The sequence below is a fragment of the Peromyscus californicus genome, unplaced genomic scaffold (assembly GCF_007827085.1).
Source record: "Peromyscus californicus insignis strain IS unplaced genomic scaffold, ASM782708v3 Scaffold_3__1_contigs__length_106647218, whole genome shotgun sequence".
NCBI lineage: Eukaryota > Metazoa > Chordata > Mammalia > Rodentia > Cricetidae > Peromyscus > Peromyscus californicus.
The window spans coordinates 55,846,843-55,864,382 of record NW_026294551.1 but is presented as its reverse complement, the minus strand read 5'-3'; the positions used below and the strand labels follow the sequence as shown (position 1 = coordinate 55,864,382).

Below are 17,540 nucleotides of genomic sequence, written 5' to 3'. Positions count from 1 at the left end.
TACCTTTTGCACCCTCAGAGAAGCATGGAAGACACTAACTTTTTGTCTGTACTTGTCTTTGGCCCTTACCAATGGAATAATTTTTATTTATTTTTTTAGGCAGGGTCTACATAGTTCAGGCTAGCCAACATGCCAGGCTAAACTCTCTCTTCTTTCAGCACTTATGGTTTTATTTCAGTATAAAAAAGATGTACATGTGAACTGTCAATTCATTTTCTTTGCTGTGCAGCCCAATGTTGGGTTTGGTGACTTTGCTGGCCAGCTATGGCTGCTCTCTGCATGAGGATCTGTGGTTCTTGGACGCAAGACTAAATGATCTCAGCACAGTGAGACTTGCTGTTTGTCAGGGGCACTTCCAGACCAGGGACTTCCCAAAGTCACTAGGCAGTGCTGTTTTCTTGTCCTTCCCATAATCAATACTGAGCATCAGGCTTTGGCCTGGAATCTTCTCCGCACCTCAATATTGCTGGATTTCTGCTAGTTATACTTAGTTTTGGCCTACTGGTCTGATGGTACAGAATGAACTCCTTGGCCTTCACCAGAAGGAAAAGGGCAGCCATGACACTGAGATGGCAGACACTGGCACATGCAGTGCTCTGGAGGGGTGAAGACCACACTCTATTTTTCTATTGGATTTAAGAATCAATAGCAGATTTAACACTGCAGTTCTCAGAATGTCTTCTCCCGTTTCCTATGCCTGCCCATCAGTTTGCTCTCTAGACACACATCCACAGCTCAGAAACCAAGAGTTCCTCTTATGCTTCAACTCTTCACCCCTCGCTCATTGATCTTCCCCACTCATCTAGACCATTCTTCTTTTCTTTTTTTAAAAGATTGATTTATTATGTATACAATGTTCTGCCTGCATGTATCCCTGAAGGCCAGAAGAGGGTACCAAATCTCATTACAGATGGTTGTGAGCTACCATGTGCTTGTTGGGAATTGAACTCAGGACCTTTGGAAGAGCAGCCAGTGCTCTTAACCTCTGAGCCATCTCTCCAGCCCTCCTCTTCTTTTTTCATGTCATCCTAAATCTCTTCAAATGAAATTCAAGTTTCTCTTCCACACTCTTTGTCCTTTTATATGTGGTGGGCAATTTCTCACATTTGTACTTGTGTTTTGTCCCTTTCCATCCTGGTGACATCAGGGTACACAGGAACACATGACAGTCGTGCCATGGCCAGCTGGGTAGTCACAATCCCTGTTACCTTACACTGTGAGATGAATTTTGCACATGAGATCAAGAGTCCTGACATGGACAGGTGCTTGGACTATCCAGAGGGCCAAGCAAATGCCCACATGCATCTTGAGAGGCTGCAAGAGACAAGAAAGAGGATTCTGTCCAGAGTTTCCCACTGGACTGTGGCCACACCCACTTTGTTTTCAGCCTGGTGAAATGATTTCACAATCCTGACCTTTAGAACAAGCAGAGAACAAACACATGTAGGGAGTGGCCACATACTCAAGAATTCACTGGAGCAGTCACAGGAAATGAACATGCCTGTTTTCTGGTAGGCACTTCACAGGTACTTATGGTGACCAGTATTTCAGTCTTTCAGCCCTGACTCAAACTCTACTCTTCAATGGTCTGTTTGCTGTTGAGACTCTCTGCAGATAAGCCTTGACACAAACAGCAGTGGGGTTAAATGGGCTCCATGTGTCTAGAGAGGAAATCAAAAATAAATCATGTTCTACACCATGGCCCCCCAGAGTACTAGGCATTTCAGACAGACCAGACGAGCCAGCACCCAGCACTTGGTCCTGGTGTCACTTGGCACGTCCCTGCAGGCCCTTCTGAGATGGAAGGAAGCACCACGTTTTCACCTGACTTAATCTCTCAGTTTTTCTTCACAGACCAGGCATGGCACCTTTATCTAAGTACAGGTGCTCTGAACCAAAATGGGGGAAGCCTGCTCACACGTCGGTAAGCAGGACAGACTTGCCTGGGCTTCCATGTATTAAGCTCTAGAGTTAACACAAGAGCACATTCTCCTTATAAAAGAAGAAGAAATTCAAATTAGGATAAATACAGTCCCTTACTAGACTACATGCCCACGAGTCTCCTTCCTGGTTTACTTTACTTTCCAGCTGCCAGTACTTGGATATATTATCCAAAAATAGCACTTCTGAATTTTATCTTCGCTTACACATACTGAAGCCACAAAGCCACTTTGTATACAAGCAGAATACTTAACAACGGGATTGAGAATTCAACTTTTTTCCCCCCCCAAGACAGGGTTTCTCTGTGTAATAGCCCTGGCTGTCCTGGAACTCACTTTGTAGACCAGGCTGGCCTCGAACTCAGAGATTTGCCTGTCTCTGCCTCCCAAGTGCTGAGATTAAAGGCAGGAGCCACCACGCCCAGTGAGAATTCAACTTATATATGCAATGGAGTAAAACACAAAACAATATCATTCTTTTTCTACAAAGACAGACAAGATAATGAGACTAAAAACACAAAGCTTGTTCCCTTTTGTAATTCATAATTCTGTCTGGAACTCTGCCTCTCCCTTTCAGTATCATTTTGTCAGGGTAGACATGAACTGTGCCGAAGGCCTGGCTATCCGGAGCTGTTTCAATAACTCCTTCAAGGTTGACATGATGTATACCAAAAGGATCCTCAGAGTAGCCACCATCATGTGTGTGACCAGCAAGGAAACACACCACACACTCGTGAGACCATATGACTGACAGGGCATCCATGTAGTTCCAAGCCAAGCACACGCTGTCAGAGGCCTCTGGGTAAATGGGAAGATGGCCTGTTAAAGAAAAATTAGGAGCCAATGAAATCATTTTCCATCAATAAAAGACTGAAAGCTACTATTCAGGAAAACCAAACTTAAGTATAATGCTTCTTCATCCACATGAAGACCAAGGTGACAATGTGCTCTGTAATTTTAGCACTTGGGAAGCTGCAGGAGGATTATGAGTTCAAAGTCAGACTGAGCTACTGAGCGGGCAATCTATAGCCTCATCTCTGGCACACAGAACGGACAGACAAGCAGCTGGTTCAGATATAAGGTGGAAGACATATTGATATAGGAAAATGATGTCCGAGGTCTTCAGAATCCCAAGGACATTCTGTGCCGGGCATCTATAAAGGCAGCCAGAAGTCAGCCAGATTCTGCACTGAAATCTAATCTCACTGATTTCCATAAATAAGAATGTTACATATAACGAATGATGTAGCTAAAAAACAGCTTAGGAGCTGCCCAGGGGTTTTGTTATATATATATATAAAAAAAAATGTCACTGAACAGAAACAGTTCAGAAGACTTTAAAGAACCTCTGGAGATCAAGGCTGCCAGATCCAATTTGCAGCTGAGAAAACTGATTAAAGCTGGGAAAGTTGACCTGGGGCCCAGAGGAAATCCACAGGCACAAGGGACTTCCAATCTGCAGAGCCAACACATTGGTTAGTCCGAGAGCATGCATCAGGCCAGAGTTTCACTCTGAAGGGAGGGAACACAGCTCACCAATCCCGGCTTCTTCCCAGTCACTTAGCTTTGTTCTGCTCCTGTTCATGTGTATTCTTACATTTAAACAAGTTCCGTTTTCTACCTACCTGTTTATAAGCAAGTGAGAAAGGGAGTGGGTAAGAGATGCCTAAAGCAGGAGGAAATATATGTTTGTGTCCTTCCCTTCTTCCTCCCTGACCCGAGCAGCTATAATAAGGCTAAGAGAGGCTAAAAGGACAGTCAAATGGCAGCAGTCATGCTCCTGTTCCATCCACTTTACAGACCGAAACACATTTATATTATCAACCACCTGAACAGCCTATCCTTTTCAAAGGATTTTCATTAATGATTTCACGTGTTACAAAGCTGAGAAAATTGTAGTTGACAGGTCTTGTTTGTCAACGCTTACAATGTTCATACCACCAAGAGGCAGCCGGCATCCCACCATCATGTGCATGCAGGCACACCTTCTAAATTGCCTACTGTCTCAGATGGCAGTGTCTCCCAAAACTGGTTCTAAATGAAAATAACAGGGAACTAATGCCTCTGCAACTGTGGTATTAACAGAGAACTTCAAGAGCGTGCCTGTCACATCTCATACTAATTCTGCTTCAGCTGGGTAACAGTTACCCAATGGTGGTGATTTCACTGCCAGCCAAGGCTCCTAAGGCTAAGACTTGGTGGGGCCTGAAAAGAATTCCTCAGTTAAAATTAGTACATAATTTGATCCCAGTTGGAAAAGGTCCACTTTGAAACCTACAAGGGAAACTCAGAGACACTAGCAGATGGCAAAATGTTTTTGTTATTTTACAATTCTTTTCCGATTCCTTCTTAAATGTTAAGACTTACGTTATATTTCAGTGAAAACTATTAAGTAGGACTGGAGGGATGGCTCAGCAGTTTAGAGCACTGGCTGCTCTTCCAGAGGACCTGGATTCAATGTCCAGCACCCACATGTCAGCTCACAACTGTCTGTAATTCCAGAAGAGATATGACACCCTCTTCTGGCCTTCTTGGGTACTGCAAACACACGGTACACAAAGATACATCCAGGCATACATTCATACATTAAATAAAATTATTTTAAAATCTCAAAAAAAAAATGCAGTTAAAGTATCTGTTTTACAGAAAGAGGATATCAAAATACAAATATTACTATTCTTTCATGGATAACTTCCCAATTTCTAAAATGTCAGTGTAACCAAAGAAACAATTTACATACTTACTCACAATCACCACCTTTTCCTGGTTCAGGTCTGAGAATGTAAGAACTTCATTCAACCAGTTCAGCTGTTCTTGGCTGAATCCTCCATTAAACTGGACATACTGGGGCTCAGAAAGTCCTGAATGAATTCAGCAAATTAGACCCGTGGCATGTCATTTTCTCCCGCATTTGGACATTCAAATTTAACTAACATAAAGAACATGCTCTTTAGGGATATCTGATCACCATCTTAAGAATGTAGAGCAATATATAAACACAGCGATGTGATTTCTAGTCTTGGTCTTCTCTGCTTACTACACTGGCTTCCCACTACACTGAAAATAGAACCCCCTTATTATGTCCTCTGAGCCCTACTACACAGCCTTATACCTGTCACCTTCACCCCAGTGACGCCTGTGCTACTTAATAATGCCAAAGTCTTATGCAACTTAGTGCCCTTGCACTTGTGTCTCCCTGTGCCTGCCAGCTCTCCACCCCACTCTGAGTGTTAATCCAGTCATCTAGACAACAGCTTAAATACTTGAGTCCATGGAACATCTATTCACCTAATCTAAAACAGCATCCCTAGTTCTTCACTGTAACACACTCTGTTTTTTCAGCACAGTTATCACTGAGAAGATAATCTTGCTTTTGTTTCATCTCTGAAATGTTCAATAAGGCTCATGTGTTGAAGACTTGGTCACCAACTGAGGTGTTAGCATCTTTTAGAGGTAGGAGCTAGTGAGGGAAGTCAAGTCACAAGGGAGACTACAAGCTCAGGCCCCCTTTCCCGACTTTGCTTCCTGGCTATGAGTAAGCAGCTTGCTCTAGTATGTATTCCCTGTCATAACATGCTGCTTCATCACAGGCCCAAATGCAACCAGGCCAAGGGACTACGAACTAAACCACCTCCCCCGCACCCTCCACCCAAAACCATAAGCCAAGAGACCTTTCTCCTCGCAAGTTGATTATTTTAGGAACTGATCAGTGATGGAAAGGTAACAAATATATTTATTATCTGCTCTACCTACCTACTGCTGTGGTTCTCTCCATATATATGTGCAGTGATTATGATGGGTACTCAATCTGTTAAATGTCTGAAGTTTAAATTACTTATAACCAATTTATGTGACATCAAGCGTGTAAGAATCCTGACCCTAAACAACAGTGACAATAAATTTTACCTTAATCATCCATCTTCCTGCTGAATAAAAGGTAGCTGAAGAATTTAAAGACAATGTATTAGATTCTCAGCTCAAAGCAATAATTCACCTTGGGGACTATTTAACTCCACATTTGGGTTGTGCTCCCTCAGCATCTTCATACACTGCTCATATTTTGAAGAAGATTGATCTATGCCCAAGACACTCAGGTCATAAGCATCAAGTAAAACGAACCGGAATTTAGGAAATGGTACAAAGTGATAAGCATAATAGTTCTCTGATGGCGTGGTCTCAGGATGCTGTACAATTCGGTCTTCTAGAAACTTGCTATTAAGTTTTGAGTTTGCTAAGAAGTCTCTATTGAAGTTATAGAATTCATGGTTTCCCCATGTGTGGTGAACTGGGGCTTTAAGCATTTTGAATGTTTGCAAGACAAGTTCTAGAGACTTTTCTGATACTTTATACTGTGCGTTGTAGCCATCGATGATGTCTCCAAGCTGGAGGACACAACAGGGCGTGCTGCGTTCTTTATTCCAGTCTTCAATGGCACCCTGTAAGTGAACAAGACTGTGCCGGTAATACCTCCGCCTGCTTCTTTGATAATTGAATCCATCTTCTAAATCAGCATACTGAATATCTGCTATAACTCCAAAGGAAAAAAGTGGCTCTGAACCATCAGCCAGGGCATCGGGGTCCAGCTGATCAGCCATTACCTCCAAGCAGGCTTCTAAATAAGCTAACGAGAGGGAAAAGATACCCAAGTTAAAATACTGCAGCTTTCCAATGGGTAGAAGAAAATGACAAAACGGGTAATTGACTAGACAGCAAGACAGAAGGACAAGTGTGTGGGCTCTAGAGGTCAATGTCTTAGCTCTAAAATGCTTCAGTTCTCATCCATAAAAAAGGTGATAAACTCTGTCACTCAGAAGACTAACAATTTCCAAAAGGGTACTATCACATTAACCATCAGTAATTCCAACTACAACAGCCAAATTGAAATCTGGAATCATTTCTCACTTTCCACCCATTTAAAACATGATGATATTGTTGTAGAATATTATTTTAAGGTGTATTACTTTTGTTTATGTTGCATTTGTTTAACTCTGTGAAGCTGTGTTACCGTGCCTGTCTAAAACACCTGCCTGGTCTAATAAAGAACTGAATGGCTAATAGCAAGGTAGGAGAAAGGATGGGGGGGCTGGCAGGCAGAGAGAATAAATAGAAGGAGAAATCTGGGAGGAGAAAGAAGAAAGAAGTAGCCAGAGAAGGAGGAGGACTCCAGGGTCCAGCCCCCCAGCTACACAGCAAGCCATGGAGTAAGATTTACAGAAGTAAGAGAACGGAAAGGCCCAGAGGCAAAAGGTAGATGGGATAATTTAAGTTAAAGAAAACTGGCAAGAAACAAGCCAAGTTAAGGTTGGGCATTCATAAGTAATAATAAGACCCTGTGTATGATTTATTTCGGAGATGGGTGGTGGGCCCCCCAAAAAGTGAAAAACAAACAACATGATAGTACACCCTCTCCTGAGTCAAACAATTACACCAGAACCTCACCCGTCACACTGTACCATCACACTCACACTCATCCACTCTACTTTCCATAGCAGACCTCCACTCTGGGGTACTCAAGCAGACCCAGTCTTTTCTCTTTGTTGATGAGCAGCCTGCAGAAATCAGTCTGTTCCTTTTTTGTATCTGAAGTATTAAGGAAAGACAGGATATGAAAAGAGGAGATAGTTTAATGAGGAATGTCCCTGGAGGCTCAGGAATTTGGTGTCCCAACCCCAGTTGGAGGCATTATGGGGAAGTGCAGCCTTGCTGGAATAAGTAAGCCACTGAGGGTGGACTTTTAGAGTTTAAAGCCCTTCCCCACTTCCAGTTAACTCTCTGGTTCATGTTGCTATTAAACATGTGATCTCTTAGCTTTCTGCTGGCCCACCATGCCTGCCTGCTACTACATACTCAAAGGGTGGGGGAAAGGGGTGTTAGAGATAGGGTCTCTATGTAGCCCTGGCTATCCTGGAACTCCTTGTGTAGATCAGGCTGGCCTAGAACTCATACAGATCTGTCTGCCTTTGTCTTCTGGGACTAAAGGCATGTGCTACCTCACCCAGATACAAAAGATTCTTATACCTCTGAACTATAAGCCAAAATAAATTCTTCCTTAAGATATTTTTTGACAATTTTTTTTAAAAAATCACAACAGAAAAGTAACTAATACCACGAAGAATAATTTTAAATTTAAAAAAGCCAGTGCAGGGGCTGGAGAGATACCCAGTGGTTTATAGAACGTCTTCCAGGGTACCAGAATTCCTAGCACCCATGTCAGAAAGCTCACACTACCTGTAACTCCAGCTACAAGGGATCCAATATCTTCTTCTGATCTCCCAGGGCTCTCATATATATGTGTGCATAATCACACAGAAATAAATAAATAAAAATACAAACACTATGACATCAATGTCAGCATTGTCCTTTCCATGAGCAGTAGGTGTTGTAGAATATTATTTTAAGATGTGTTACATTTCTTTATGCTGTGGAACATTTAATGACGCAAAGATGTGTTGCATTCTTTTATGTTGTATTTGTTTAACTCTGTGAAGCTGTGTTACTTTGCCTGTCTAAAATAGCTGATCGTCTAATAAAGAGCTGAATAGCCAACAGCAAGGCAGGAGAAAGGATAGGAGGGGCTGGCAGGCAGAGAGAATAAATAGAAGGAGAAGGGGAATGAGAAAAGGAGGAGGAGGACATCAGGGGCCAGCCACCCAGCTACACAGTAAGCCATGGAGTAAGAAATAATGAAAGGTATATAGAAATAGAGAAAGGTAAAAGGTAGATGGGCTGATTTAAGTTAAGAAAAGCTGGCAAGAAACAAGCCAAGCTAAGGCTAAGTATTAATAAGTAATAATAAGCCTCTGTGTGTTTGGGAGCTGGGTGGCAGGCCCCTAAAGGAGTAAAGAGTAAAAAAACAACTAACTACAAGCAGGTCATGCTTCAACAGCTGAATTCTAATTTGAACTAGTTTTCCTAATCTTAGAATCAACCCCTGTCCTTGAACCAGAACAGAAAACAAATCTTTTCATTCCACACATAATCTCTATTAAACTTGGGAGAAGAATCTCATTAGGTTATTTATAAACAGAATTTGTAACTCTAAAAGAAGCAAGAATACTAAGGATTATGACAAACATAAAAGGCCGAGGTGTTAAATTATCAACTCTTCTTATTATGGGGGGAAAAATCCCCACTGGAGTTCTATGTGAACTGATTAAAATCTTCTAAAAACTCCTCTGACTTTCTATAACCCTTCTGACTCCTGCTGTCTAGCTCCAGAGCTCTAATCCCAGTTCGAGTGTACTCCTAGCAGAGGCTCCAGCTCCATACTCAGCACAGGTGTCAGACCTCAGCTGGACGTGAGGATGAGGGGCTCTCCTCATTCTGAAGCCATTGTCACCGGATGGCTCACTCGGTAAAGGTGCTTGCTACCTGCCAAGACTAATGAACTGAGTTCAATTCCTAAGACCCACATGGTGTGTAGAATGAACCCCAGTCGCCAAGTTGTCCTTTGACCTTCCAACGTGTACTGTGGCACACATGTAACCACAAACATATGTCCACAAAAATATTTTCTTTCTTCTTTAATTTTTTAAAGAGTGTCTTTGTTAGAGCATTTTTAAAATTTGTTCTCTTCTCCCATAGTCTCCACTTGAAAACCCTACTAGACATCAAGTCTAAATATGTGTGATGGGGCAATAGTTTCTTAACCCTCCTGTAAGCTAAAGACACTCTTACTGGAAAGCTGGAAAACTCAAATAAAATTGCAAGAGACTTGAATTTCATCTAACTTAGCTGAAAATCTCTGATCTAATTAGTTTTAGGTATTTGTGATTCCAAGTACAGCTGAATAGGATTACAGCAAAGGCCATGCAGCAACAAGTCTGTCCCATGAACATCATGCCCAAAGCTCAAGACAAAACTGACCCGAGAATGCCCTTCTGGCTGTGCCAGATGAAGCCATTTGTTGTGATATTTAAACTCGTAAACTTGAGATGACAGTAAGTTCTGTGGATCTCTTAAAGAAGATTTAGTCCCAATTGTAGTAGAACATTCTTTGGACACTGCAAATATATATTACGCTCATTGTTAATAAAAAAGCTGATTGGCTGATGGCTAGGCAGGATTTTGTGGGCAGAGAGAATGCTGGGAAGAAGGGTGGAGTCAGAAGAGTTGTCAAATAGACAGAAAGGAAGCAGGACATGGAGGAGAGGTAAAAGACACAACGAGCCTTGGGGCTGCATATAGATTAATAGAAATGGGTTAATTTAAGTTGTAAGAACTAGTTAGTAATAAGCCTGAGCTATCAGTTGAGCATTTATAATTAATACCTCTCTGAGCAGTTATTTGGGAAGTAGCTGGTGAAACAGAGCTGATCTTGGAAAACTCAGCCTATACCCAAAGATCTGATCTTCTCTCCAGGAAGCAGATGTTATTTTTGCTCACTTAACTGTCATTTCCTGTTGTTTGTGTAACTACATCCCCATTTCCTTTCATGCCAATTTCCCTTCAGCGGTCGTATTTTGTGACCTCCCAGTTTGGGCTGACCACCTAGGGGTAGGTGCGCACCCCAAGCTGGGTCAATGAACTTCAGCTTAGTAACATCTGCCAGGAGCTTGAGCACAGCTGTTGCAGTCACTTTCACTAAGCTGAAAACTACAAATGAAAGGACTAAGGTAACACTGTCTTGTCCTGACTCCATTTTGTATCTGTTTAGGCACTCTTCAACCCAACCCCCCTCAACAGACACATCTATCTTGGCAACACATTTGGGGTTTCCCATGGCCCTGACCATGGCCCAGATGTATTGACTCTTCAGCCCAACCCCCTCAACAGGCACATCTATCTTGGCAACATATTTGGGATTTTCCATGACCCTGACCATGGTCCAGATGTATTTACCAAAATAATTAATGTTTATACAAACTAAAGATATGCTTCAATAACTGATAAAGGTATAAATCAAAATTAATTGTCATGCTGTGACTGAAACAACTATTATGTTTTGCTGGCACGGATGTTGCAAGGTTACCTTGACCCTTATCTAAGATTGATGTACTTGTGGTCAGTGTGGTCTTTTGTCTTTAAAAATGCTGTCGCTGGGCGGTGGTGGCGCACACCTTTAATCCCAGCACTCAGGAGGCAGAGCCAGGTGGATCTCTGTGAGTTTGAGGCCAGCCTGGTCTCCAAAGCAAGTTCCAGGAAAGGCACAAAGCTACACAGAGAAACCCTGTCTCAAAAAACCAAATAAAATAAAATAAAATAAAATAAAATAAAAATGCTGTAATTCCGGGGCTTTGTGTCCTTGAGGTGCTAACCCACTCTTGGTCAAGGCCAAAAGTAAAGGACTCCAATTTGGCCTTCTATGCGTGGTGGTCTGTAACTTTCTCATTCATACTATAACACAACTTGAGTTTTGGGGGAAATTAGCAGACAAAATCTAACATAGAAGGGAGCAAATCTGAACGAGGAAAGAAAGAGTCCTAGAAACTACTGAATACCTGAACCCACTGGTCCCTGCTAGAACTACCTTTGTCACTCACTGTACCACTGTCACTTAACAGGTTCCCCTGACGCCAAAGGGCAAGCCTAATTACTTCCTGTCAGCTACCTGTCACTTTCTACTTTACACTGTCAGTATGGAGAAACAAGGGACTAGGTTAAGGTTTGACAACTTTCCAAAGAAAAGTGGGGGACAACCACATAAGGAGCGCACACTTCCGGTCTGTTCTGGGTAGAAATCAAAACTGCATACATATGGCCTTTAAAACGAATGTCAAGGCTGGGCGCCATGGTACATGCCTGCAATCCCTGGATTCTGGAGGCCAAGGCAGGAGGATCATGATTTCAAGGCCAGCCTTGGGCAAAATATACCTGAGCTCATTACAAAAATTAAGGTCAATGAAAGGGGGGGCAATATATAGTGCTATTAACTAAATCATCTTGAATAAACAGAAAACATAAAATTAGGCTGGTTATACTGGACACAAGGGATCCTTGGTCTCAATGATAAGAGAAGTTAATTAGGGGGTGAGAGATGGGAGGGTGTCCAGGCAAAAGATTTAACTGAAAGGAAAAAGGATGGAGGACCAAGCCAACATACAAAACAAGCATTTTACTGGGCTGCTTGAGAGGTGCTGGGTCTGGCAATTCTTCCTACTCATGATGTACTGGGCCTGAAACTTAGGATTCAGGAAATACTTAACAGAGAGAGCTCATCTTCCCTTTTGCTCTGCCTCGATGTGTAATGTAAGCAGAGCAAGAGATTACTTCCGCTCATCTTCTACAGACCCACCTCCTCTCACCAGCTACCCTGAGTTCTAAGGGCATTTCTAAGAGCAGCCTCTCTCCTCAACTAATGTGAGCTGACTGGCAGAAAAACAGAGCCTCCGAAGAGACAAAGCAGGTGCCAATTCCCAGCAAGTCTTGGGTCAGCTCTGACTTTCAAAGAAAAAGACTGCCCACGGGGGATAATTACATCATCTCAGTGTAACTACTTATACCTCTTAAAAGCCTCCACACCTAACTGTCTGCCCTCTCACCCCTCATATAAGTCAATTTCCTTCTACCAATTTCTGTCTCCTGGTTTTACTAGTAGATCTGAAGCCAACAGAAACTTCAGATTTCAGTGACAATGATGATGGAATTTGCAATATGCCTTCAGAGATCTTTTTCTTGTATAAGATCAATGGCCATTTCATCTCTAGAGACATCATAGTATCACCTAGCACCTGCTAGTGTTTTTTAACTTGTGACTTGTGGGAAGAAGAGATTAAGGAGGTATGCGGGGGGGGGGGGGGGGGGGGGGGGGGGGGGGGGGGGGGGGGGGGGGGGGATCATGGTCCACACACCACTAACACGATCAAGACTACTTTCGCTGGGTAACTAGTAATGAGTGAAGGCCTGAGAACCTGTCTCTTATCCTCATGAGGATCTCTGCAACACCTCACTGTGACCTGTTAGGGAAAAATAAGAGTCCCAGGGAAGGACCAGGCTATATTCAGGGACAGACAGTTAGGAACACAATGAGTAACGGTGGGCAAAGAGATCCAAGCATGCAGAGAAATTACTCTTTGCTAGTTCTGGGCTGTGCTTTATGGTTCGGGGAAATAGATGCAGGGGGGCTTGAGAGACTGGCCCTTGTGGACAGAGACCAGAAACTCAAATCCATCTCCCGTGGGGAAATGGAGACTAAGCAGTCAACTGACAGGAATACCCGTCTCCACAAAATACCCCCCACATACACTCAGAGAAAAGTATTTCACAATGTTAGTTCAATAAGAGGAAGTGCGAGGCAGGGCATGCTTGTGATTAGGCACAAGAGTCTGGACCTATGATGAGGCAGGCATGTTAACAGTGTCAGGAAGTTCGAAAACTTCCAGTTTAGCCCATCCCACTTAAAGCAGCCTAAAGTCACATAATTTAAGTAGTCTCATCAACTAATGATAAAATAAGCATCAAATTGTACTATGTATTTCCTGTCTCTCTCAAGAGAAGTTCCTAAACTGTAAACAAACCCATTGACACCTTGGTTGTTTCTTTTAACAATAAAAGTTCCAGATTTACACTACACAACATGCTACCTTTGCCAAGGCTCTATGGAGTCTGGCTTAGAGGTATTACCAGTGACTCAACAGTTGGTTAAATTAAAATACGGTATCTTATCCAATAGATAAAGACACTTTGGTAAACAAATAAATTGGAGAGTATAGGCAGAAGTAAAATTCCTGGCTAATAGAATTTAATGGATGGGTTGAAATCAACATCAAACACAACGTTAATTTGTATGTGAGTTTGATCACATACCCTACAACTGAGTATAGAGCTGAGACTTCACCCTGGGCAAAAACATGTGGATACAGAAGGGGATTCCAAACCTTTCACTGAGTCATCTTCAGGAAGAAAAAATGAGTTCTGACTGACAATGACCCCACATGCTGAGGAGAAACTGAAGAACTCTACTAGCTACTCTCTTAAGAAGCCCATTCCCATGCTCTGTGGCTCTCCTTCTTCTAAGCACCTCTTTCCTGTTAGCTCTCATGCTTAAATCTCTAAAATCTCGTAATACAGCTCCAAATATGCATCGTTCTGATTCATCCCGAAACTCCTCTGCAGCCGAGAACCCTAGCTTCACCAGAGCAGGTACTCTGAAGAGAGGGCCTGAGACTGCCACAGGAAGCAGCAGTAGCTGAGCTTCCTGCTCCTGCCTCATTGAGGCTGCCGTCTTTCCTGGCAGCCACAAAGGGACAGTCCCTAATGTACTGTTGCTTCAAGAGCACCCCACGCTAAGATCTCTTGTACCTGCAAACCATGAGAAGACCTGAAAACTCTTTTCAGACAAGAGAGAAAAGTCCTTACCTTCTTAAAAACAAAGCTAAGCCTCGTTTTAAAGACCTATCAGTAACTGGAACCTTACTGACTTTCTGTTGTGTCTTCTTCACTGTTTTTCTTTTAGGTGCTGTAGGTATAATACATACTCAATGGCTACAACCTTACATCATTGCCTTTTTTAAAAAAAAAAAGCTACTTAATCATTAAAATCTTTCTTGGGGACTGGAGAGACGGCTCAGTAGTTAAGTGTGTTTGCTGCTCGTTCCTGAGAGACAAGAGTTCAGACCCCAGCATCCATACTGGATGGCTCACGACTAGCTGCAACTCTGCCTCAAAGGATCCAAAGCCCTCTTCTGGTATCTAAGGGCACCGCACATACAGGCACATCCATGTAAAATAAATCTTAAAAAAAAAAAAAAAAAAAAAAAAATCCACAGGCTGGTGCAATTGCTCAAAACTCAAGAGGGCAGACTGTTCTTGCAGAGGATCGGAGTTCAGTTCCCAGCACCCACGTCAGGTGGCTCACAACCACCTGTAGCTCAAACTCCAGGGGACCTGTCACTTCTGGCCTCCTTGGGCACCTGCACTCATGTGTACACACATGATTTGAAATCTTATTTAAAAATAAACCAGCAATTCTTCTTAGAGTTGTTCTTTGTATTTTTCCATACTCTCAGTATATAATCAGGTGTATACTTCTTTCAATCCTAAACCCAAAGTTCAGATAAGGACAGTCGCACTGATGTCCCCTGACAGTCTGTCAATAGCACAAGGAGAACCTGTGCCACCATTAAAGTGCTGGGTATATACACCTGACAACCGGGATCTGTATCCTCAGTCCTCCAAGATTTACACACCACAATTAAATCACTGTAGAGTTCTGTGGTAAATTTTAATGATTCATTAACATCACAGGTCTCAGCTACCATGTGATTAAAAGGCCTGGTTACTTTGGTACTAATCTTAGGACCAGGTGGAACAATCTATTGTATGCTTTATTGTTTTATGTGGTTTGCTGTGGTAAGTAATGGCATCCTCTCACCTACATTCCCATGGAATGATGATCTTGTGATCTCCATGTTCAGATTCTCTCACATCCCATATTGATCCAGCTTGACAGTTAATGGCTGGATAGGCAGGGTATATATCCCTGTTCAGCAAATAAATTATAGGAAACATATCTACAACCACCATCAACACTTAAAATTAAGGGATCAAAGTCTCAGAGGGGAAGTGAGTTAGGAGACATGAAAAGGAATCTGGATGGAGTCTCTTGCCAGCTGAGAGTCAAGCTTTTCCCACAATTAATAATGTTTGCTGTGAAGTTGCCTACAAAGAAAAGGTATTCCCTTTACATAGAGATTTCAAATAAGAATGTTAAAACAGCAATGAACTATGCTTAAAGCCTAAGCACATATCACCTTGGAGTATGGTCCTGCTCCTTTCCCAGATATAAAGCTACAGGTTTCTGGAAATTTTATAAACAAGACTATAAACTTTATTTGCACTAAACATGTCCCAAGGCCCCTGTGTAATCCTATCTAGTGCACTCCAGGAGCCAGTCTATAATCTCATTTCCCAGAAAAATGAAAATAAAAGGAAAAAGCTGTTTGACAATCTCTTGAGATATACCTTCAGAAGCCATCCAAATCATATAATGACAATTAAGTGTGACTCTCCTGAGAGGCCCACATCATGCTTTTGGGTGTATACTCTCTTCCTTTCTATTAACCCCTGTTCTTAAAATGTGTGTTAAAATCTCTTCATAAATTCAACAATGCTTTATTTAAAAAAAAAATTCTACTTACTTTGAGCATAAATTTCAGAGTTTCCAAATCAATTTGAGAGGAAACAAACACCATTAAACTACAACAGTAATTACTGTGTTAGAGAGTAACACAATAGGTCAGACGGTCCAAACACTGAGAAAACAGTATCATGCTCCAGTGCAACAATCACTGAAGCAATGCTGGGATCCCCTTGTGTGTGTGTGGGGTGGGGGGAGGGATGGATGGGATGGATTGCTTTTCTTAAAGGGTACGGGGTGTTTTACAAACTGACACACCACCACAGAGGCAGGGTGGGGAGGGCGGGGTAAAGGTTGCTGACACTGAGACATAAGCAAGAGCAGGTAACAAGCTGGGGATCATTTGCCCAGCAGGTGCACAGCAAATAAGCAAATGAACAGAATACGAGTTTAAAATTCTCAAGGAACAAAAAATAAGTGTATGGCTGTAGTCAACTAACCAAGCAGTCCCAGACGAGGTAACTTGTTTGTTTTTGCTCTTTATTCTTTGCTCTTTGGAGGCCCACCATCCAGCTCCCAAATAAATCACACACACAGGGCTTATTCTTACTTATAAATGCCTGACCTTAGCTTAGCTTGTTTCTTGCCAGTTTTTCTTAACTTAAATATTCCTTCTACTTTTTGCCTCTGGGCTTTTTCCTTTTCTTACTTCTGTAATTTTATTTTCACTCTTACTCCGTGGCTGGCTGTGTAGCTGGGGGGCTGGCCCCTGATGTCTTCCTCCTTCTCTGGCTACTTCCACTCTTGCCAGATTTCTTCTTCTATACATTCTCTGCCTGCCAGCCCCGCCTATCCTTTCTCCTGCCTTGCTATTGGCTGTTCAGCTCTTATTAAACCATCAGGTACTTTAGCCATGAAAAGTAACACAGCTTCACAGAGTTAAACAAATGCAACATAAACAAAAGTAATAACCTTAAAACAATATTCTACAACAGAAACCTTCAACAAACTTTAAAATCAGGGGTGGGTGGCTGTGAGACTTTTTTTTTTTTTTTTTTAAAGAAACGAGCCACTGGAGACTAAATGAAGGATGGGTATGACGCAGCATACACTTTTGCAGTGCCTTGCTCTCAGGCGGCTTGTAGTTAGAAGCGCCGGCACTTTGGTCTTAAGTCTTCTTCTCACCCTAGAGACTCAAAAGTCATATTAGTATTTTTTCTAGGTCGTGGATTATTTCAAACGTCATGCGACGACTTCTATTTTAGGGTCCGAGACCTCGCAGCTCTACCTGGACGGTTTTTAGATTGTGCAGGAGGAGGGGATCCCCAGTCTCCTGCAACTGGAAGGAGCGAACCCCGCTAGCCAACCCGGGGCCACCTAGTCCCATCGTCCTACCCGCCGCGATGTTCGTTTGTTCCAGCCGCCGCCAGGCCCAGCCCAGAACCCCAAGGCGGGGACCTACAGCCCGCACCACCCGTTTCCATCCCGGAGAACCACCTACCGCTTGCAGCCGCACAACCCTGGACTCCTTGACAACCCGCGGGTAAACCGCACCACCACCGAGACCTGAGGCTAGAGCGGCC

General features: G+C 42.7%; 1 protein-coding gene across 2 annotated transcripts; it reads right to left on the bottom strand.

Annotated features, from left to right (window-relative positions):
* Nucleotides 1-632: 632 nt before the first annotated feature.
* On the bottom strand, nucleotides 633-17,528 carry Adprm (ADP-ribose/CDP-alcohol diphosphatase, manganese dependent). Of its 2 annotated transcripts, XM_052756856.1 has the most exons (5): nucleotides 17,459-17,528; nucleotides 7,380-7,520; nucleotides 5,935-6,561; nucleotides 4,685-4,801; nucleotides 633-2,759 (listed from the first exon to the last, which is right to left on the bottom strand). In XM_052756856.1, the coding sequence occupies exons 3-5, from the start codon at nucleotides 6,533-6,535 to the stop codon at nucleotides 2,449-2,451; spliced, it is 1,029 nt and encodes a 342-aa protein (XP_052612816.1). In that variant the 5' UTR covers nucleotides 6,536-6,561; nucleotides 7,380-7,520; nucleotides 17,459-17,528; the 3' UTR covers nucleotides 633-2,448. The 2 variants fall into 2 exon arrangements, with proteins under 2 accessions (XP_052612816.1, XP_052612815.1); XM_052756855.1 differs by lacking the exons at nucleotides 7,380-7,520; nucleotides 17,459-17,528 and adding an exon at nucleotides 17,353-17,440.
* Between the last annotated feature and the right edge of the window lie 12 nt (nucleotides 17,529-17,540).